The sequence below is a fragment of the Ranitomeya imitator genome, chromosome 6 (genome assembly GCF_032444005.1).
Source record: "Ranitomeya imitator isolate aRanImi1 chromosome 6, aRanImi1.pri, whole genome shotgun sequence".
Classification (NCBI taxonomy): Eukaryota; Metazoa; Chordata; class Amphibia; order Anura; family Dendrobatidae; genus Ranitomeya; species Ranitomeya imitator.
In genome coordinates this window covers 160,526,860-160,551,039 of record NC_091287.1, presented here as the reverse complement: position 1 = coordinate 160,551,039, position 24,180 = coordinate 160,526,860, and the positions used below count along the sequence as shown (strand labels likewise).

Here is a 24,180-nt window from a genome sequence, read left to right as displayed (position 1 = left end):
TTGTGTTTTGCTTCTGAGCTGCCAGGCCTTGCTCTGTGTCTTGCCTTCTCTGAAGGCTGTTCTCCTTGCTTTGCCTTGCATCTTGTTTGTCTGTACTCCAGGAGGCTGTATATCCTGGTCCGTGTGTCTTTGTTCTTATACCTTGTCTTGTTCCATTACCTTGTCTGAAATTTGCCCTACCTATGTCTCCTTGTCTGTGGTTTCTTTCCCTGCAGTGCCTCTCTGCTCTGCTCTCGGCTCCACACTCTGCGACCTTGCTTTGCTTCTTACTCTGCACTCTGTGCCTTTGCTCTTGGCTCTTGGCTCTGCACTCTGTGCCTTTGCTCTTGGCTCTGCACTCTGTGCCTTCACTCTGCTCTTGGCTCTGCACTCTGTGACTTCACTCTGCTCTTGGCTGTGCACTCTGCCTTCACTCTGCTCTTGGCTCTGCACTTTGTGGATCTACCCTTGTCTCTCTGCAGCTTTGCCTCTGCTCCGCACTCCTGCAGTTCTGCTCCATTCTACTCTGCTCCGCTCCTGCTGCTGCAGAAATCTCTTGCTGCAGCTCATCTCCGCATTCCTTGTGGTTCCGCTCTGCTTAGCTTCTGCAGTAATATCTTGCTGCAGCTCCTCTCCGCATTCCTTGCGGTTCTGCTCTGCTTAGTTTTTGTTGCTGCGCTATCTCTTGCTGCTCTACCTGTTCCTTCATTCTACATATCCGTACCTGCATCTCCTGTGTGAACAGTTTCCTACCTGTTCCTTTATACACCTCGCCAACCTGCCCTGTGTCTCTGCCGTTTCTGCCAGCCCTGTGTCTCTTCCGTTCCTGCCAGCCTTGTGTCTCTGCCGTTCCAGCCAGCTCTGTGTCTCTGCCATTCCTTCCAGCCCTGTGTCTCTGCCGTTCCTGCCAGTCCTGTGTCTCTGCTGTTCCTGCCAACCCTGTCTCTGCCGTTCCTGCCAGCCTTGTGTCTCTGCCGTTCCTGCCAGCCCTGTGTCTCTGCTGTTCCTGCCAGCCCTGTGTCTCTGCCAGCCTTGTGTATCAGCCGTGCCAGCCTACTCGTCTGAGTTTCATCCGTGCTCATCTGCTAGTCCTGCCTGATGCCCACACCTGTCCTACTGTTCCTGTTCTCCAAGTGGGATCAGCAGCCACAGCCAGACACCACCCTGGAGTAGCACCTGGCAGCTGCCTGCCGCACAAGCCTGACCTCACCATCAGAGGCTCCAGTGAAAACCAAGGCAAATATGATAGTCACGCCCCTTCCAGGGTAGTCTGGTTTGTGGCACAGTGGGGCCCCAAACCCCCCTTGGCTCACGCCCACAAGTCAGGGCGTGAGCGCGACTTGGAGCATATTATACTATATGAAGGACTATGGGGTTTGCATTATACTATATGTAGGATTATGGGATGTGTATTATACTATGTAGAGGACTATTGAGTGCAATATGCTAAGTGAGCAAAATGCTTCCTAAATAATTGAGTGATTGGATTATTTATGCTGTAACAAAAATCATTGTACTCAGCAGCACATATCCTGGTGAAGACTGCAGATTACATGATACAGCATGGGAAAGATTGATCTACTAGTGATCATTCTGTGCCCGTCATTGTTCCTCAGCTGGGGTAAAGAGGCCGGGAAGCAAGAGGCCGGGAAGCAAGCATCGAATGATTTCAGTATTGTCGATCACACTCGTTTATTGGCCTGAATTTAGCGCATGTAAATACAACTGAAATGTTCCTGTGTGATGGTGCAATATGTTAGCATTTGGTGCCCCAATTTTAATTTTCACCCAGGGCCCCACTTTGTCTAAAACTGGCCCAGCGTGTACTGTATATAAAGGAAAGGTCCCAAAATCATAATGTTATTTTGTCTTTATATTTTAGTAATTATGTTTTAGTTAAAGAAAAAAGAAGAGCCTTAAGTCTGAAATACATCCACGCCTGCCAATTTCATCTGTGTGCAAAGTTCTAAATATTTGGCAGAATTCATTCAATCTGGATTGATACTTCACTAGTTTTGTTTTTTTGGAACAAAAAAGGTGCAAAGGAAATTTTTTTTATAAATGACATCCATACAAATACCAGGCAGCAATATAGACAGATGTCTCCACGTTTCACATCCTCCATAGATATCTTGAATAGCCATTGGCATTTTTATGAGGTCATTATCTGAACCATGGGGTAATCCAGTTTAATAACAAGTACAATATCTACTGAGCTTTGGCTAATTGTGACTGTGGGCCTCATTGTGTGTGGTCTAATTGTTTGCAGATTGCTTTGCGGCATTATAATGATCAGTCAAACTTGTTATTTCTGGGTTCAGCTCCACAGTCTTGCATAAAATAAAGAAAGTATCATTCATGTTCATATGTAATTGTTCATATGTAATCTAATTTTATTACATATGTTTGAAGCAGTAGATCATTAAACAGGATAAACATAAGAGAATGCAAATGTACAATCACATCAGCACATGGAACGAGAACACAGATTTTATTGTCAAAACCTCATTAGGTGAAAAGAGCACAACTGGAGATACATATTGCAGAAAAGTGAGCAGGAGATGTCGGTTACTCTAAAGCAGGGGTTCGCAATTCATGACTCCTCCTATGCTGGACAGAACAACATCTTGCCAACCAGTTTTCTCTCTATAGTAGGACTATCTTGACCACCAAACTTGTTGGAAGGATGAGAGATGGGGCATGTGCTTCTGTCATCCATAGAAATATTGCCCAACACACTTAGATGGTAGGCTCTGATTCTCAGTTTGCATGTATTAAAAACAGAGATAATTCTGTTCACATTTGCACTCTGGATGCATATGGTTCTAAGCATTTTTTGTCTGAGAACCTTATCCTCTCCATAGAGTTTTATTGCTACTGATGCCCAGTCGCTCCACCAACCATCTTGTTGCTCCTGATGCCTCCCCTCTCCACAAACCATCTTGTTGCCCCTGATGCCCCCCCTCTCCACCAACCATCTTGTTGCCCCTGATGCCACACCTCTTTTACACTAGAATCCTAATTGCCTGTGTTGCCACCTTGCCAGTTGCTTCACTGACCAGACCCCCTTCATGGAGGAACCTCACCCTTGAATCTGAGTGTCACATCCTTCTCAGAAAAGAAAAAGCTCTTTTATTCACTGCAGAGAAAATCGCTCATTGGTTAATGTATGATCGCGTCTGTGTGAGAACAGTTCTGGATTATCTAATAAGCGCCTTATTGTGTAATACAGGAAAGCTACAGGTCATAGGAGGTAGGATGCCCCTCAACATTAGTACATGTGCTGGTAGAGTTCCTCCAAATATTACAGCCATGAAAGTGGCTCCTCATTATTAACAGTGTTAGTGTGTCCCCATCATTTATACAGTATAAGCAGACTGAACATCATTAACCGCTTGTCATATTAAGGAACTGTGTCATAAAATGTGTACACGTTTCATGTCTCCTCCTGTATGTTCTAAGTGGAATGACTTTTTCTAGTATAATCCAAGAGATACAGTGGCATGTAAGATTGGGCACCTCTGGTCAAAATTACTGTTATCATGAACAGTTAAGCAAGTTGAAAATGAAATGATCTCTAAACGGTGTAAAGTCAAAGACGACACATTTCCTTTGTATTTTAGGCAAAAAAAAGTATATATATATATATATATATATATGTTTACTGCAGATATACTGCAGATTTTGGACAAATAAAATTCTATCTAGAGTTAATAATACTCGTGATTCAATTTAATTTTTAGACAGTCAAATTATCTGTAGAAATTCCTCCCATGATGGGAATATGGTGACAGTTGGTGGCAGGCCTTAGAGATGTGCTGCTTAAGCAAGCTTTGCGTGAGCGCCTGCGAGCTAATCCACGCATAACTTTTGCAGACATTGGGGTAGAGGCGCGCATAGGCGAGCAGGAGCAGGGGACCGCAGCCTTAGCAGGGATGGTCCGGAGCGTGAAGTATCTACCCCGAACGAGGAAGAGCCAGAGTGGATCCCTTGAATTACGGCAGGGAATGCAGAAAATATGGGAAGACATCGAGAGCTTGAAGGAAACCTTTGCTATAACCTTGGAGTTCAACGCCATACCCCGAGGTAAATCAGGTCAACAGGTGAAAGAGGTTAGAGGAGAGGTGTGGAGCATGAAGACAACTTCAGCAGCAGCTTCAGAATTCAACCCCATATCGTGGGGAGAAAAGCAAAGGCGGAAGGGGTATGCTTCCCGTAGAGGACGACGATCCCGACCAAAGCGTCCAGCAGACAGGCAAAGAAGTGGGTGCTGGATGTGTGGAAGACTGGGACACCTGTCCAGAAGTTGCCCTACCCAAGACAGACAACGGAGAAGATTTGCTCACCCCTCCGAAGGTCCTGCTTATTGGAGAGAACGCCGCCCCGGGGAGAAATGGTACGGTGAGAAGAGAGGAGCCGCACCCAGGGCCATAGAGAGCCACAACTTCAGACATCAAGGAGTGAGAGAGAAGACGTCGACTGTGTACAATGAGATGTCTGTGCTGGTCAGGAGTGTGGAGGCAAGTCTGGTGAAACTCCAAATTGGATCCAAAGGCCCAATCTGCGAGGTACAACCCGCAGGGGAAGACGGGACGTTTATCCGAGTAGTCCATCAAAGTATAACGCTACTTTGCCTGTTATAAGATCCTGAAGAAGGGGAGAAAGTGTCAGGTGTTCCTGAAATGCCCATTCCCATGGTTCCAGATTGTGAGGAGGAAGAACCACTTGCTTTGTTCCCTGAAGATGATAGTTCGCTGCCCACCAGCCCAAGGGATTCTGACCAGATAAAAGAGATGCAAAGTGGACCTGAGATATCACCTCCTGCAGCTGTAGAATATAAAGAGGACAAATTTCTTGATCTGCCACATGTTGACCAAGAAGGGGAACAGGCTCCTGAAATGACCACTCCATCAGTTTTGGACACAGCTCCATTCTCTACGACCCAACCTGAAGTTCCGAATACCCCTAACGAGCAGATTTAAGAAGAACTCTCGCCCGTGAAATTGCGAGTTAAAGGAGTGGGGGAGTGTAAGGGGGTCGACAGCACTGCAAGTACCTGCGTGCCGGGTCCAGAACTATAGATGCTCCATCCCCTGTTCCTGGGGGAAGCCTGAGTGAGTCGGACCTTCCCCTGTTGCCTGGGGGAAGCGCTAGTGGGGCGGACCTTCCTGCTGTCTCAGGAGGGCAGAGAAAGAAAAGAAGAAAACACGCAGCAGTGGGGAGATAAAAGAGAAGAGCGCGCGCAGGAGGTCAGTTTGGTGCAAATGCAGAGCAGCGTGCAGAGCAGTGAGCAGTGCGCTCTACCTCTCCTGCCCTCACCACAGAGTACTTGCTCTGCAACAGGTGGCATAGAGAGAGTCCCAGTCACCTGCAGAGGGACCACTGCTGAACAGAGCAGAGCCGTGCACACAGAGCAGAGCCATGCACACCGAGCAGACCAGAAGGACAGGGACTGCTGCGCTGAGGGGAGCTGTGTGTCTAGCAACAGCAGCAAGAGAGAGGAGTACTCCATCCAGGTAGTACCAGCATCGTTCAGGCCAGTGTCCGCCATCTCCTGCCGTCAGAATCTGGAATTAGAGAGGGAGAGTGATATGCAGTGTGTGCCTGGCGACTATAGAGAGAGGTGCAGTGTACCGGTGACTACCAGAAAGCAATGCGCCAAAGCACCGTGTCCATGAGTACAATACACGTGACCGGAGACAGGACAGACCTTTGCACCCTGACTGTGCCATTATAGACTTGCCGAGCCACATTGAGCTCGTACAGGACAGTGGCCTGTACCCTTGTCAGACATTACAGCAGGGACCAGTGAGTGCTTCGGTCTCAGAGCATCCATACAGCGTAGTCCCGCGCCCAAGCGACGCCATCGCCACAGCTGACAGAGACTATGAGGAGATGCATGCAGGCGCCACATCGGGCTAAGACAGTGCCATGGCCCATGCTCTTCCGGCCATATCAGTATATGGACTAGGGCTCAGCGGAAGGTACCGGAGACCAACCGCTGCCACCAGAAGACGGGGCATTGATGCCCACAGGACCTTCAAGGAAAAGATATTGCGCCAGCTGTTGTCGGCGGTAACCATTTCATGGACTTAGGAATCATTGACTCTCATCAAAAGTACCATTACTATTACCATTATTCTTCACCTCACCATATCCTTTGCCATTGATCGGTTTTATCCCCCCTGTTTAACCCTTTACCTCCCTGCGTGGAGTATTCCCCTGTTAATAAACGTGTTAACCCTTGCTCAGCCTCCTGTCCGTCACTGCATCTAGAAACCCGCTTGCAATATTATTCGAGCACACCAAAGATACTCGTTTACCACCTGAGCATGAGCTGGTAACATCTTATCTGAATATGTTCACTCATCACTAGCAGGCATTCATTTTACTGAATATTTATACACCCAGTTGTCAGAATTTCCAATTTAGTTTTTCCCCCCATTAAAACGTGCAATGTTTGCCAAAATAAAGATGTGGTCCAGTGAGGCCATCAGGGGATGAACAATTGCTTTAAATTGCACTCCTTTTGCCATCTTCTTATATTGTACCTAAACTGGTACTTATTCTATTGTTCAGTATTGTTCAATATTGATATTTCAATGTCTGCTTCTGTATGTTCCATTTGTATGCGCTACAATATTTTTATTACTTTTTTTACAGTCAGAAGGTACCCGGCTACAGAGTCAGCTACGTGCATATTTGGCTGCTATTAAAGGTAAGATATTACTTGTATTTAATTGATTTTTTTTCTTTTATTTTTTTCTTTCACATTTTTATTATTAGGCGGCTTATTGTATCCTGGGGATTAACTGATAATGTAATTCTCTAATATGCAAATATAGAAGCTAGAGATAAGTCGATTACTTTGCACAACCCCAATTCATTGTGGAGGCCCCTCCAAGATCCCATATTTTCCTTATGATTAGCCGGGTTGGGAAGGTGTCACCTTTTCGTCGCACTTTGTGCAGATGAAATCATATCAGACCAGTGAATCAAATCCCATGGCAGTGAATCCCAGTAAATTTATGCAGCTCCAGTCCATGGCCAAAGAGTGAACTGCTCATATGTAATAGAAACTCCTATAACCTAGAGACTTAGGGTATGTTTCCACCTTCAGGATGGCCGGCGGTTTCGTCTGAGCGGCTTTGCCGCTCTGCGGTAAGCCCCGCCCCCTTCTGGGACGCGATGATGCCGGATGTGTTCACAGCACACATCCGGCATCATCGCTCCCCACCATAGGGCCCTGTGCTATATCTTGCGGCGACGCAGCGTCGCCGCAAGATATACGGACATGCTGCGATCTGAAAAGACGCGCAGCATGTCCGGAGTCGCAGGGCCGCCGCGTGCGTGTTACCACGCATAGTGGAGACGGGATTTCATTCAATCCCCTCCACTATGCTGTAACATCTGGACGCTGCGTGTCTGACGCTGCGGCTCTATGCAGCGTCAGATACGCAGCGTTTCCTACACGTGGAAACATACCCTTAGGTGTTTGAAGCTTTCACTGTTGGGAAAAGGTAAAAATTGGAGTGTTGACAACAGTATCCCTGATGTTAAGGCTATGTGTACTCATTGAGTATTTGCTTGCAGAAATTTCTGCAAGGTTTCTGCATCTCTTGGCAGGAAAAACACTGCAGAAAAAAAGTGGTGTTTTTGGTGCGTTTTTGCTGTTTTTTGTATGTATTTTTTGCATGCGTTTTTGCATGTGTTTTTGTACAGCAATGGATGTTTTTTTCAGCTAAATAAAGATATATATATAAAAAAAACTGTTTTGTGATGTAATTTCTTGGTTCAACACCACCTTTTTCATGCTGATACAGTGGCATCAGGGTTATGGGATTAGGACTTGGTGTCAGCAGCTGTCATTGACTGTCAGCTGTCATAGCTGCTCTAGGCTTAAGGTACCTTCACACATAACGATATTGTTAACGATATCGTTGCTATTTGTGACGTAGCAACGATATCGTTAATGAAATCGTTATGTGTGACAGCGACCAACGATCAGGCCCCTGCTGGGAGATCGTTGGTCGCTGAATAAAGTCCAGAACTTTATTTCGTCGCTGGACTCCTGCTGACATCGCTGGATAGGCGTGTGTGACACCGATCCAGCGATGTCTTCACTGGTAACCAGGGTAAACATCGGGTAACTAAGCGCAGGGCCGCGCTTAGTAACCCGATGTTTACCCTGGTTACCATGCTAAAAGTAAAAAAAAACAAACACTACATACTTACCTACCGCTGTCTGTCCTCCAGCGCTGTGCTCTGCACTCCTCCTGTACTGGCTGTGAGCCGGAAAGCAGAGCCGTGACGTCACCGCTCTGCTTTCCGGCTCACAGACAGTACAGGAGGAGAGCAGAGAAGCAGAGCGCAGCGCTGGAGGACAGACAGCGGTAGGTAAGTATGTAGTGTTTGTTTTTTTTTACTTTTAGCATGGTAACCAGGGTAAACATCGGGTTACTAAGCGCGGCCCTGCGCTTAGTTACCCGATGTTTACCCTGGTTACCGGCATCGTTGGTCGCTGGAGAGCGGTCTGTGTGACAGCTCTCCAGCGACCAAACAGCGACGCTGCAGCGATCCGGATCGTTGTCGGTATCTCTGCAGCGTCGCTTAATGTGAAGGGGCCTTTAGTAATTTAAAGGTGTCAGCCCAACACCCTCATTACTAAGCCCTTAAGTAAACACACACACACACACACACACACAAACACACACACACATTGTCAGGAGCCTATGTAGGAGCCTTAACAGAATGAACCTACATAGGCTGTAACCAAACAGCAATTGTTAATTTTAAAGAAAAAAAAATAAAAATTTGTGTTGGCTCCCACGTAATTTTAATAACCAGCAAAGTTAAAGCCGACGGCTGAGGGCTGATGTTAATATTCTGAGAAAGAGCCAATAGCCATAAAGGTTCCCAGGCTATTAATATCAGATCACAACTGTTTGCATAGCCTTTACTGGCTAGCGTACAGGGGGACCCCAGGAAATATTTTACATAGAGCCCCCCATAAAATCCAACCAGCTAAGACTAGGCAGACAACTGCGGGCTGATATTAATAACCTAGGAAGGGGCCATGGATATTGGCCCCTACCAGATTAAAAACATCATATCTCAGCCATCCCAGAAAAGGTGCATCTATAAGTTGCGCCAAATATGGCACTTAGCCTTGCTCTTCCCACTTGCCTTGTAGCGGTGGCAAGTGGGGTTCATATTTGTGGGTTTGATATCACTTTTGTATTGTCAGGTGACATCAAGTAACCCCATAGTGATATTGTATAAAAACACAGACATCCAGAATAAAGTCCTTTATGTGAAATAATGACACAGGCTCCTTTAGTCACCGAACGCCTAATCCACCGAGGCCAACATCTCCTGCAGCAAAAATAAAATAATAAACCACTATATTCCTCACCTGTCCGCAGAGAAGATAATCCATAATGTCCCACGACGATCCTGATCACTTTGAGAGAAGTCACTGATTTGACTGCTCTCAAAGGCAGCCAGCGATACACTGACAGGAGTTAATCGCTCCCACAGTGTATCACTGAGCTGCCATGAGAGTTCACCGGAATTCATCAGCTCCTGTGATCTCCCTTACAGCACCACTGCTGTGTGAGAAAGTGCTCATGTAGCGATGCCGTAAGTGAGAGCATCGGAGCTCATGAACTCTGGTGAACTCTCTCATGGCAGCTTGGTGATACACTGAGGGAGTGATTACCTCTTGTCAGTGTATCACCGGCGGCCGGGTAGAGTGGTCACATCTTCTGATGTGACGGTTCTACACGTGAGCTCTCCATGGGACACTTGAGCTTACGTGGACTACGGCGGAAAAGTGAGTATATGTTGGTTTATTGTTTTACATTATTTCGAGGAGACGAGGACATCGGGGATTTGGTGTTAGGTGAGTATAATGAGTTTTTATTTTTATTTGAATGTGTATGTAATTATTTTATGTTTTTTTTCAACTGTGAGCACAGTCGCCGGCAGATGATACTACTTCTACCATCAGCGGCACCTGCTGTCACTGTTATCAGTGACAGCAGATGTAGCCCAAGGGGAGCAGTAGTCTCATCAGCTCACGCCTGCTGACCTGTGGTAAGCTTTTTACCGCAGGTCACCGCTGCAGGACACAGTAACAGCTGCGAGGTCATGCTGACATCTGACAGCATGATCCCGCAGCTCTCTGAACGACGGTCTTACCGGAGGTTGCGTTACCGCTGATAAGAACCACGGCACCGGTGTTTCCCACACTGTCACACAGATGACATCATGGGAAACTCCATGGGAAGCTGGTAAAACGCAAAACAATACTCAGCAAATCCTGGGATGGATTTGACTGACTCAATTGAAGTCAATGGGGGAAAAAATGCTGTTCAAAGAATTGACATGCTGTGGAAAAAAAGGAAATGGAAATACTTAAGGAAATGTTTTGATCATGTGCACAACACAACACAAAACACTGTGAAAATGCATCAAAAATGCATTGTGTGCACATAGCCTAACAGTTTTTAACCCCTTAACCCCCAAGGGTGGTTTGCATGTTAATGACCGGGCCAATTTTTACAATTCTGACCACTCTCCCTTTATGAGGTTATAACTGTGGAACGCTTGAATGAATCTCAGTGATTCTTCTGACATTGTTTTCTTGAGACATATTGTACTTCATGTTAGTGGTAAAATTTCCTTGACATTACTTGTGTTTATTTGTAAAAAAAAAAACAAACGGAAATTTGGTGAAGATTTTGAAAATGTTTCAATTTTCCAACTGTGAATTTTCATGCCTTTAAGTCACAGAGATATGTCACACAAAATACTTAACAAGTAACATTTCCCACATGTCTACTTTACAGCAGCTCAATTTTGGAACCAAATTTTTTTTTTGTTAGGGAGTTATAAGGTTTTAAAGTTGACCATCAATTTCTCATTTTTACAACACTATTTTTTTAGGGACCACATCACATTTGAAGTCACTTTGAGGGGTCTATATGATAGAAAATACCCACGTTCTAAAATTCTAAAAATTGCACCACTCAAGGTGCTCAAAACCACATTCAAGAAGTTTATTAACCTTTCAGGTGTTTCACAGGAATTTTTGGAATGTTTAAAACAAAATGAACATTTAACTTTTTCACAAAAAATTTACTTCAGATCCAATTTGTTTTATTTTACCAAGGGTAACAGGAGAAATGGGACCCCAAAAGTTGTTGTGCAATTTGTCCTGAGTACGCCGATGCCCCATATGTGGGGTTAAGCCACTGTTTGGGCACAAGGCAGAGCTTGGAAGGGAAAGAGCGCCATTTGATTTTTCAATGCAAAATTGACTGGAATTGAGATAGGGTGCCATGTCTCGTTTGGAGAGCCCCTGATGTGCCTAAACAGTGGAATCCCCCCCCAAAGTGACACAATTTTGGAAAGTAGACCCCCTAAGGAGCTTATCTAGATGTGTGGTGAACACTTTGAACTCCAAGTGCTTCACAGAAGTTTATAATGTAGAGCCGTAAAAACAAAAAATCTTTTTTTTTCTACAAAAGTGATTTTTTAGCCCCCAGTTTTGTATTTTTCCAATTGTAACATGAGAAATTGGACCCCAAAAGTTGTGCAATTTGTCCTGAGTACACTGATACCCCATATGTGGGGGTAAACTACTGTTTGGGCGCAAGGCAGAGGTCATAAGGGAAGGAGCACCATTTTACTTTTTCAACGCAGAATCGGATGGAATTGAGATCTGACGTCATGTTGCGTTTGCAGAGCCCCTGGTGTGCCTAAACAGTGGAAACCTCCCAATTCTAAATCCAACCCTAACCCCAACACACCCCTAACCCTAATCCCAACCCTAACCACCTCTAAAGGCCCCTTCACATTAAGCAACGCTGCAGCGATACCGACAACGATCCGGATCGCTGCAGCGTCGCTGTTTGGTCGCTGGAGAGCTGTCACACAGACCGCTCTCCAGCGACCAACGATGCCGGTAACCAGGGTAAACATCGGGTAACTAAGCGCAGGGCCGCGCTTAGTAACCCGATGTTTACCCTGGTTACCATCCTAAAAGTAAAAAAAAAAAAACACTAGATACTTACCTACCGCTGTCTGTCCTCCAGCGCTGCGCTCTGCTTCTCTGCTCTCCTCCTGTACTGGCTGGGAGCCGGAAAGCAGAGCGGTGACGTCACCGCTCTGCTTTCCGGCTCACAGCCAGTACAGGAGGAGTGCAGAGCACAGCGCTGGAGGACAGACAGCGTTAGGTAAGTATCTAGTGTTTTTTTTTTTTTACTTTTAGCATGGTAACCAGGGTAAACATCGGGTTACTAAGCGCGGCCCTGCGCTTAGTTACCCGATGTTTACCCTGGTTACCAGTGAAGACATCGCTGGATCGGTGTCACACACGCCGATCCAGCGATGTCTCCAGGGAGTCCAGCGACGAAATAAAGTTCTGGACTTTATTCAGCGACCAACGATCTCCCAGCAGGGGCCTGATCGTTGGTCGCTGTCACACATAACGATTTCATTAACGATATCGTTGCTACGTCACAAAAAGCAACGATATCGTTAACAATATCGTTATGTGTGAAGGTACCTTAACCCTAATCCCAACCCCAACACACCCCTAACCCCAACACACCCCAAACCCTAATCCCAACCTTAACCATACCCCTAACCCTGACACGCCCCTAACCCAACCGTAAATGTAATCCAAGCTCTAACCCCAACTCTAGCCCCAACTCTAACTTTAACCACAACCCTAACTTTAGCCCCAACCCTTACTTTAGCCCAAACCCTAACCCTAACTTTAGCCCCAACCCTACCTTTAGCCCCAACCCTAACCCTAACTTTAGCCCCAACCTAACCCTAATAGGAAAATGGAAATAAATACATTTTTTTTATTTTATTTTTCCCTAACTAAAGCGGTGATAAAGGGGGGCTTGATTTACTATTTATAGCGGGTTTTTATAGCGGGTTTTTATGTTTGGCACCTGTAACACACTAAAAGACGCTTTTTATTGCACTATATAATTTTTCCATATTTTGAGTCATGTCAGGTTTTGTTTTTTGCGGGACGAGTTGACGTTTTTATTGGTTCCATTTTCAGGCACGTGACATTTTTTGATCGCTTTTTATTCCGATTTTTGTTAGGCAGAATGAACAAAAACCAGCAATTCATGAATTTGTTTTGGGGAAGAGGGGGGAGGGGGGTCGTTTATACCGTTCCGTGTTTGGTAAAATTGATAAAGCAGTTTTATTTTTCGGGTCAGTATGATTACAGCGATACCTCATTTATATAATTTTTTTATGTTTTGGCGCTTTTATACAATAAAAACTATTTTATAGAAAAAATAATTATTTTGCATCGCTTTATTCTGAGGACTACAAATTTTTTAATTTTTAGCTGATGACGCTGTATGGCGTCTCGTTTTTTGCGGGGCAAGATGACATTTTCGGGAGTACCATGTTTATTTATATCCATCTTTTTGATCGCGTGTTAGTCCACTTTTTGTTTGGCGGTATGATGATAAAGCATTGTTTTTTGCCTCATTTATTTATATTTTTTTATTTATTTATTTAGGATTTTTTTTTTTACACATGTAAATATATATATATATATTTTTACTTTGTCCTAGGGTGGGACATCATAGTATAATGTCAGATCGCTTATCTAATATGCAAATTGCCTCTTCTGAGAAAAAGAGGACTTAAACTCTATAGCGCCACCTGTTGGAAGTAGCGATCCTACAAGTCACAATCAACCCTTTAAACGAGTCGTGCAATATGACTTAGGATAAAAGCCAAATCAGTATCTCATTTCGCAGATACGGTGTTTCGGGCTGTTGGCCCTCTTCAGTGCGAAGCATGAGAACTAAATTGGCTAGGTGAGAGGCTCTGGACTGGGGTCTAAGGGGTATCATTTCTCCTTATGGAGAGTGACATACCTTGACAAGCCAGAGATGGTATGTCACTCTCCATAAGGAGAAATGATACTCCTTAGACCCCAGATTGCTTATCTGACACTTTGCACAGTACTGCGTCAGATCAGCGATCTGACAGGCAGTGCTGCAGGCTTGCAAGCCACCTCCCTGAAGGACCCGGAAGGCCCCCCGCGGCCATCTTGGATCCGGGGCTTGCAGGGAGGAGGACGGATGATACACTCGGAACAACGCTATCACATCGCATTGTTCCGAGGGTCTCTAGGAAGCATGCAGGGAGCCCCCTCCCTGCGTGATGCTTCCCTATGCCACCGGAATGCTGTGATCATGTTTGATTGCAGTGTTCCAGGGGTTAATGTGCCGGGAGCGGTCCAGGACTACTCCTGGCACATAGTGCTGGATGTCAGCTGTAATAATCAGCTGACACTTGGCCGCGCTACCCCCGTGAGCGCGGCCGATCGCCTATGACGTACTATCCCATCCCTGGGAATTAAGTTCCAGGTCACCTCGAGGGGATAGTGCGTCTAATGGCAGAAAGGGTTTAAATTAAAAACAAAAACATTAAAACTTAACCTATAATTTCTAGTTATAAAATATATACATTACCATATACTAAAATGAATACCTGTGTATTCCCATAAAAAAACATATTAGACTAAAGAGCCACAGTGGTAGGCAGTAAGTCAGTGATGAAATCCACAACAATTATACTCCACATATTTAGCTTAAATTCCAGTGGTCATGAATGGGGCCTCACCAGTTTGTTAGTATACGGGGTTACTACGACGCAGTGGACATACAGTGGGTACGGAAAGTATTCATACCCCTTTAAAAAGTTTTCTCATTAATTTTCATTTTTCTTCTCATTAATGTACACTCTGCACCCCATATTGGCTGAAAAAAACAGAAATGTAGTAATTTTTGCAAATTTATTAAAAACGAAAAACTGAAATATCACATGGTCATAAATGAAGTTTTTTGAATTTACCAAATGGCTGCAATGAAACAAAGAGTGAAAAATTTAAAGAGGTCTGTTCCCACTGTAAGGCCCATCTTTTTGCAATAAGCTTGCATAAGCCCTCCCTTGAAGACCTATTGTAGGAGAAATGTGTCTGGATGCACGGAGTGTGAATATAGGTCAGGTACAGCTGAGGGAGAGTGGTGGACTGCCCTTCTAAGTGCTGGAGTCATTGGGGAATTTATGGCCTATAATGTCTAACAGGGCCATCCCATGACTCTGCCCTTTCCAGACCAGTCGAGGATCCTCTGGGTGACCAGGCTGAAAATGATCCTCGATTTGTCCTGTGGATGAAGAAACTGGGTGAGAGATTTACAATTATTTTATATCCCTATTTCCTCTCATTCTTTGCATGTGTTGCAAGGCATTGTACCCAGAGGGACTTCTCATTAGACACATTCATGACCACTGTCCTTTAACTAAATGTGCAGAGTTCAAATAGGTCTGGATTTCTTCACTGACTAAGTTTATGTTCCCATGGTCAGTAAACGCTGCTGTTGGACACTGTGTACATCCGCAGCGTCCAACCCGCAGCGGCCAGATGTTACAGCATAGTGGATGGGATTTCAAGAAATCCCATGTCCACTATGCGTGCACCGGTGCCCTTGGCTTACCTGGGGAGATGGACATGCGGCACGTCTTTCCAGACCGCAGCATGTCAATTTATCTTGCTGAGACGCGAGTCTCCGCAAGATAAATCTCACTCGTACAATGTATTGGATGTGGTGATTCTGCATAATTCACAGAACACATGTGGAATCACTTGCGATCAAAAGCCGGCAGCGCTTTGGACACAGCGCTGTCCAAAGCGCTGCCGATTAGTGGCCACCACTGTAGCTTGTTAATCTAATACATGTTTTATCTGAATACAGAAGTATTAATTTTAGTACATGGTAATGTATATATTTCCTAAATAGACATTAAAGTTTAAGTTTTAATATTATTGCTCACCAGGCTGTTTCTGAGTTGATTAAGTGAGTTGTTGAGAAGATGAGGTACAGGATCAGGACCCTGGTGATTCGATTGAGTCCATTGCTATATTTAATTAAAAATACAAATAAAAGCACAATGCATTTTGGCTGCTAACAGCCTTCCTCAGGTGCACAATGCAAACTCCTCCTATTGTTGGGTCTCGGTTAGCACAACCCATTTAAGTACGCAACATTCTGCTCTCACCTGAGTGTTTTACTCCAATTTACTACGCTTAGATAACACCACATTTCTCTCCTTTTCCCCAAGGGATTTCCATTACTTTTGTGTATTTGTTAGAGGCTAAGTTAGATTCACGAAGGGTGCAGATCTCCAGAATGAGATATGTGCCGACCATCAGTTATAAAATGATGGACATTTCAGCTCTAAGGCCTACTCAATTGAGAATGATGCTTTTGATTATATGATAGTCTATGAGATGGTGCAAGAAGGTTCAGTGTATAAAAATGTAATGGGATAAATGGGATAAAATTATGTTTACAGATGGATGTATTGTATTGTTTGTTTAGAGTTAAGGGTACATAGTTGTTTGTAGATGCAACTGCATTACATTAGCATTGTATCATGTTTTAATCATTAAAATCTGGATGAAAATTTTAAGAGAGAAGAGCACCTATTGCATCTGAATATGTTGTCGATTACATTCAAAAATTGATTCCATCTACTATATAATTGTCTAATTGACTGGGCAATATACTACGTGGCTGGGCAATATACTACGTGGCTGGGCAATATACTACATCACTGGGCAATATACTACGTAACTGGGCAATATACTACGGGACTGGGCAATATACTACGTGGCTAGGCAATATATTACGTCACTGGGCAATATGCTACGTAGCTGAGCAATATACTATGTAGCTGGGCAATATACTACGTAGCTGGGCAATATACTATGTGGCTGGGCAATATACTACGTGGCTGGGCAATATACTACATAGCTGGGCAATATACTACGTAGCTGGGCAATATACTACGTGGCTGGGCAATATACTACGTGGCTGGGCAATATACTACGTGGCTGGGCAATATACTATGTGGTTGGGCAATATACTATGTGGCTGGGCAATACAGTATACTACGTGGACATGCATATTCTAGGATACCCGATTGTAACGGGGTCTACCAAGCTGGGGTACCCCTTTCAGTACCACCCCGTGTTTCAGGAGGTCCACTCTGCTTTAGCTGGAGTCTGAATGAAGGACGCTGGCTGGAATTGCTTGGTTACATGGGCGCATATAAACGATCACTGCTTCTCCACGTATTTCCAGTCTGACAACACTTTACTCACAGGACACAGAATATATCACACAGATACAGAGGGCAGGCCAATAGAAAAGCGGCAGGCCAGACATACATTATAATAGCCGCAGGTGCCCAGAGCCTGCCGATATTTACTGTGGGAATTACAAAGGTGGGCGGACAAAAGGGGACTATCATGTCCCCTCTGCCCAGGGGCGCAGCCTGTGGGCTGATGCATTAGGGACATGCATCTCACATGGAACCTATTATAGATACATATAACTGCACAACATATTCTGGGTGCTGAGTGGTTCCGTAACACGTAACACGGCTCCCCTTTTCAGCGACGCGATCGGCATACACAGTCTGATCCTTAACGGATCGGTTTGGGGATGACCAATGTTTATGGGGTTGGTACAAGTTCCGTTTGTCGACTTAGTCCATCGGCGTTACCGGTTTGTTTGCCGGGTCTGTAGTGGATGGTGAAGTCCAGAGGTTGTAGGGCTAAACTCCACCGCAGCAATCTGGCGTCGCCTCCGGAGACCCGATTAAGCCAGACTAGGGGATTATGGTCTGTTAGGAGGGAAAACTGCCGTCCATACAAATATGGTTGCAACTTTTTGAGTGCCCATACTACCGGCAGTCACTCCTTCTCGATGGCCGCATAGCTTACTTCACGGGGCAGTAGTTTCCGACTGAGGTAAGCTACCGGGTGTTCTTGGCCGTCTGGCCCGACTTGGCTCAGTACTGCCCCCAATCCAAACATAGAAGTGTCTCTGTGAACAAGGAAACGCTTAGTTGGATCGGGTGCGGCCAATACAGGGGTATTGGTGAGGGCGTCCTTTAGTTGGCGGAAGGCTTCCTCACACTCTGGGGTCCAGGTTACCTGTCGGGGTTGATTCTTAGGGGTCAGATCAGTGAGGGGCTTGGCTACGCTGTTGTAATTGGGAACAAATTTCCTGTAATACCCCGCTGTCCCTAGAAACACCATGACCTGGGTTTTAGTGCGTGGGGTGGGCCATTTGGCTATGGCATCAATCTTGGCTGGTTCTGGTCGCTGTTTCCCACTTCCCACCCAATGCCCTAAATACTGAACCTCTGCTTTGCCCACGTGACACTTGTTTGGGTTCAGGGTGATCCTGGCCTTGTGGATCCTGTCCAATACTGTCTCTAGGTGATTTAGATGCTCTTCCCATGTCGCACTGTAGATGGCGATGTCATCCAGGTAGGCACAAGCATAGTCATGGAGACCATCCAGAAGCCGGTCAGCCAGCCTCTGGAAGGTCGCCGGGGCATTCTTCATCCCAAATGGCATAACTTGAAACTGGAATAAGCTGAACGGGGTGACAAATGCTGACTTGGGAATAGCGTCAGGACTAAGAGGAATCTGCCAGTAGCCTTTGCATAGATCGATGGTGGTCAAATACTTTGCCCCGCCAGCCGGTCTAACAACTCATCCACATGCGGCATGGGATATGCATCCGTTACTGTTTTCTCATTGAGCTTACGATAGTCTACACAAAACCATGTAGTCTCATCCTTCTTGGGCACTAATACCACGGGAGTTGCCCAGGGACTATCTGACTCTTCAATGACCCCTAAATGCAACATCTCTTGTATCTCTTGTCGCATCCCCTCTCATACAGACTGAGGGACGCGGAAGGGGTTTTGTCGCAGGGGGGTCTGATCCTGGGTCTCAACCTTGTGTTGTGCCAGGTGAGTGTACCCTGGTCTCCCCAAAAACATCCTCTGTCGCTACCTCAATAACTCCTCTGCCTGCTGTCTCTCCCGAGGGCCTAGGTCTTCACCCAAGTGTACCTGGTCCCATGTTTTAGACTGAGTCCTTTCCCCTAAGTTATCCGGCAAGGGAAGTCTGGCTAAATCCTCTGCTTCAAGTGCACAGATGGCCACTACCTCTTCAGGGCGCTCCCGGTAGGGCTTCAGCATATTCACGTGGAACATGCGGATAACCCTGGGGTCGTCACAATCGGCGACATTATAGGTTGTGTCGGCTATTTTCCTCAGTACCTGGTAGGGCCCCTGCCATGCAGCTTGGAACTTGTTCTGCCTAGTGGGCTCTAACACCAGGACCTTCTGTCCTATTTCCAAGGTGCGCTCTCTGGCCCTCCGATCGTACCATACGTGCTGGCGCTGCTGGATCACCTGCATGTTCTCACGTACAGCCTGGTCAGCTCCTGTAGGCAGTCCCGGAATTTCAGCACATAGGGTACAATAGGTACCCTTTCTATCAGGCCCCCTCCTTCCGAGTGTTCTAGCATTAAGTCTAGGGGTCCCCTTACCTGTCTCTCGTATACCAGCTTGAACGGGGAGAACCCCGTGGATTCTTGGGGCACCTCCCGATAGGCAAACAGGAGGTGTGACAAGAATTTCTCCCAGTCCCTGTAGGTCCTGGTAAAAGTCCCAATGAGTTGTTTTAATGTCCCAATAAAGCGTTCACACAACCCATTGGTTTGCGGGTGGTACGAGGCGCTTATAATGGACTTTACGCCACACAGTTTCCACAATTGGTTGGTCACCTCTGCTGTAAACTGGGTACCCTGGTCCGAGATAATCTCCCGGGGAAATCCAACCTGTGAGAAAACCTGGAGCAGGGCGGCCGCCACCATCTCTGCCAGTAAGTTAGGTAATGCAACCGCCTCTGGATACCGTGTGGCATAATCTACCACTGTCAATACATACCTTTTCCCTGACGGACTGGGTTTGGCTAACGGCCCTATCAGATCGACCGCTACTCGGCTAAATGGTTCCTCCACAATGGGGAGGGGGCGTAATTTGGCCTTGCATCGATCTCCCCTCTTGCCAATGCGCTGGCAACTGTCACAGGTCTGGCAGTACTGACGAACATCATAGGTTACCCTCGGCCAAAAGAAGTTTTGTGTCAGACGATGCCTGGTGCGACTGACGCCGAAGTGCCCAGCCAAGGGTATGTCATGAGAGATTCGCATTAACCCTGCCTATACTTCTTTGGAACTACCAGCTGTCGTTTTATAGTGGGGCTCGTCCCTGTGTGGTGCTGCTCTGTGATCCGGTAGAGGAGTCCCTGCTTCCATGCAAACTGTTCCCCTTCCAGTGCCCCTCTCCCCTCCTGTGCCTTCCCGCGATATCCCTACAATGAAGGATCCTCAAGTAACTCCCTCTTAAATTCATCTGGGGTAGCCCAAGAAATGTGTCTGGCTATGGGAATACGTGTAGGGCTGGGATGTCTTACCTGGGCCTCCTCTGAGTGTGATTCCCCCTCCGCAGCTCGAGCTTGTTTCCGGGTGGTCACAGGATATGTCTCAGCCAGAGGGGCAAACGAGAGGGCAGACAACATGGGCCCCAAGTCATTTCCCAGCAAGACGTCTGCAGGCAAAACCTCCATCAAGCCAACCTCGACAAGGCCATCCCCGACTCCCCAGTTCAGGTGAATCCTGGCAGTGGGCAGTCGATGTATAGCTCCCTCTGCTACACAGACTGCCACTGTCCGGGCCGTCTTCTCTTGGTCCCGGACGAGATGAGGCTTCACAAGGGTCAAAGTTGCCCCGAAATCTTAGTCCCTGCCTATGTTTCCCCTTAACCCACACGACCTGTCGATGCTGTTGTCGATTATCTGCCCGGGCTGTCTGCACGCAGCACTTTCTCCATCTCTTCCACCCCTTGGTTAGTCGTAGCCCCCAATGCCGGGTCAGCTTCGCCTTGGTAGCAGTGTACAGCAGCCCGGCTGAAGGTAGCTGTTCCCGCCTTTGGCCACTGGGTATGCTGAGTCCGGTTGGGACATTGTCTTTGCAGGTGGCCCAGCTGACGGCAGGTGTGGCATCGCACCCCAGGGGGACTGTGGTAGGCCGGGTTTCTAGCTGATCCCCTACAATCTTCAGTGGTTTGGGGCCCTCCAGGTCCATGGGCGGACCCCTAGTGACCATCTTTGATCCGGACATCTGAGGCCTCCTGGCATCATGATGTTCATCGGCCAGACGAGCGGCTTCCTCAAGAGTCGTTGGCCGCCTGTCCCGAAGCCATTCCTGTGCTCGGGGGTTAGTCCATTAAAGAATTGTTCTACGAAGAAGAGATGGAGGACGTCCTTAGTGGTTGCTTGGCTCCCTTGTACCCACTGTAGCAGTGACCACTGTAATTTACAGGCCCATTCAGCGTGGGTATCGGTTACTCGTTTTATAAGTCCGCGGAACGTTTGGCGGTATGCATCTGGTGTCAGCGCATACCGGGCCAAGATCACTTCTTTGATCCACTCATAGTTCATACAGTCCTCATCAGGTACCGTGCGATAGGCGTCCGTTGCCCGGCCTGTCAGCTTGCTGGCCAGAATCTGAACCCGTTCCTCCGGCTTCACTTGATGAAGGGCACACTGCAGCTCAAACCCCTGCAGAAAGCCATCAATATCTTCCTCTGCCTCCCCAAACTGTCGGAAGGCATTATACTGGATCTTTTTGTGGCTTACTGTTGAAGGTACCTGGTTGAAGGCCAGAGCTCCCCCTGCTCGCTGACTCTCTCTGCTCTACCATCTCCATCTTGGCCAGCTCCACTTTGGTCCGCTCTGCCATCTCCATCTTGGCTAGCTCTATCCTGGTCCGCTCGGCCATCTTTTCTTTCAGATCAGTACGCACATCAGCCATCACCTCTCGTATGATCTCTACTGCAGGGTTTGGGCCATAGAATGCCAGTCTGTTCTTTACCTCCCTCTGGAATTCAGTCTCCTCCACGTTCACATTGGGGGGCGCTGCACTGTCGTGTTCCATGATGGCTGCTATCAAATGCGCTTTGTTTTGTTGCTGGCGATTAACCCTCGGGCTTCCACCAGATCTTTTAATGTAGTCCTTTTTAACTTCTGGTAGTTGTTTTCCATTCATTCATTTCCTCCTGTAGATTGGTTATCATATCCCCATCATATTCACCTTGTAGTGATGCTTGCCTTGTTGTTATACAAATTATGTGCTTACTTATCTAAATGATTATGGATATAACGCATGTATAAAATCTCCAATGAAATTGAAAAAAAAAAGCTGTCTGTCAAATAAATTCCTGCTGAAATTAGCTATTTTCTGCCATTTCAGTGTATCAGTGGCCAAACTGTAGTGCTCCATTGAGTCTGCCTTCCCTGTACATAATTCATGAGCTAGGACATCACACCTGCCAAATGACCCTGGGTTACTGCACAATGATCTGTTCCTGCTGGTGCATTGCTGCCAGTAGCTTGTCATTAATAATTAGCACATTGACAAGTTGCATGGGTATACCAGAAATACGGATTTTTATAATCCTTTTGATCCTGTTGATTTCTTTTTATTTCAATATAGTAGTTTTATATATTTATTGCATTCCAGATACAATTTCTAAGAAAAGAAATAAATAATGGTAAGAAAGCATATTAAATAAATCTTGCCTTAAATCCCCTCCCCAAGGTAATTACAAATAGTTATTTGTTTTACAATTACAGCGCTTATTACTAAAGAGACAAAATCATAAAACTTTATTTCCCATGATAAAAGTAATTGTCCCGCATGCATGTATTCACACAATGATAAAGTAAACCCTACAATTGCAACATTTACCACTGGTAGCTAAGAAACATTTGGAAACATGAAGAAGTGTTCCAGCTTAGGCTCCTTTCACACTAGCGTCGGAATCTTCCCGTCGCAATGCGTCGGGGAGAGATTCCGACGCTAGCGTTTGCTGCATTGCACAATGGGTGCAGCGGATGCATTTTTCCGGCGCATCCGCTGCCCCATTGTAAGGTGCGGGGAGGTGGGGGCGGAGTTCCGGCCGCGCATGCGCGGTCGGAAAAAGTGGTCCGTCAGGAGAAAAAAACGTTACATGTAGCGTTTTTTTCTCCCGACGGTCCGCAAAAGCACGACGCATCCATCGCTCGACGGATGCGACGTGTGTCAATCCGTCGCAAATGCGTCGTCAATGCAAGTCTATGGGGAAAAAACGCATCCTGCAAGCACTTTTGCAGGATGCGTTTTTTCTGCAAAACAACGCATTGTGACGGATTAAAAAAAACGCTAGTGTGAAAGTAGCCTTTGTTCCTTATAATTAAATTGCCTAGGAAAAACTGGGCTTGTAAAAATACAAGAGAGCAGAACAAAAAAATAGAAGCTCTCTACCTGACTGGTCAATGTGACTAATGATATACCAGAAAAGACTAGAAAAAATGTTAGGAAAAAGACCCCTCTAACATGATAGAAGTATGCCCAGTCAAAAAATCTCAATAAGCAGAACTGCCAGCACTTTTTGCGTACCATACGGTCAAGCTGCTCCCACTACAGCTCAATGGGGTTGAGATCTGGTGACTGCGCTGACCACTCCTTTACAGATAGAATACCAGCTGCCTGCTTCTTCCCTACATAGTTCTTGCATAATTTGGAGGTGTGCTTTGGGTCATTGTCCTGTTGTAGGATGAAATTGGCTGCAATGAAGCGCTGTCCACAGGGTATGGTATGGAGTTGCAAAATGGAGTGATAGCCTTCCTTATTCAAAATCCCTTTTACCTTCTACAAATCTCCCACTTTGCCAGCACCAAAGCAACCCCAGACCATCACATTACCTCCACCATGCTTGACAGATGGCGTCAGGCATTCTTCCAGCATCTTTTCAGTTGTTCTGCATCTCACAAATGTTCTTCTGCGTGATCCAAACACCTCAAACTTGGATTCCTCTGTCCATAACAGTTTTTTCCAATCTTCCTCTGTCCAATGTCTGTGTTCTTTTGCCCATATTAATCTTTTCCTTTTATTAGCCAGTCTCAGATATGGCTTTCTCTTTGCCACTCTGCCCTGAAGGCCAGCATCCCGGAGTTGCTTCTTCACTGTAGACATTGACACTGGCGTTTTGTGTGCACTATTTAATGAAGCTGCCAATTGAGGACCTGTGAGGGTCGATTTCTCAAACTACAGACTCTAATGTACCTGTCTTGTTGCTCAGTTGTGCAGCAGGGCCTCCCACTTCTCTTTCTACTCTGGTTAGAGCCTGTTTGTGCTCTCCTCTGAAGGGAGTAGTACACACCGTTGTAGGAAA

The 24,180-nt window shown here is 46.2% G+C and overlaps 1 protein-coding gene across 6 annotated transcripts in view; it reads left to right on the top strand.

The window, feature by feature from the left end:
* Positions 1-24,180, top strand: part of AMPH (amphiphysin) — a 451,781-nt gene that overhangs the window by 268,353 nt on the left and 159,248 nt on the right. For all 6 annotated transcript variants that reach the window (XM_069730254.1, XM_069730256.1, XM_069730258.1 and 3 more), the window contains exon 3: positions 6,643-6,697. In XM_069730254.1, coding sequence (XP_069586355.1) covers positions 6,643-6,697 — 55 coding nt within the window. The remainder of the gene's footprint in view (positions 1-6,642; positions 6,698-24,180) is intronic.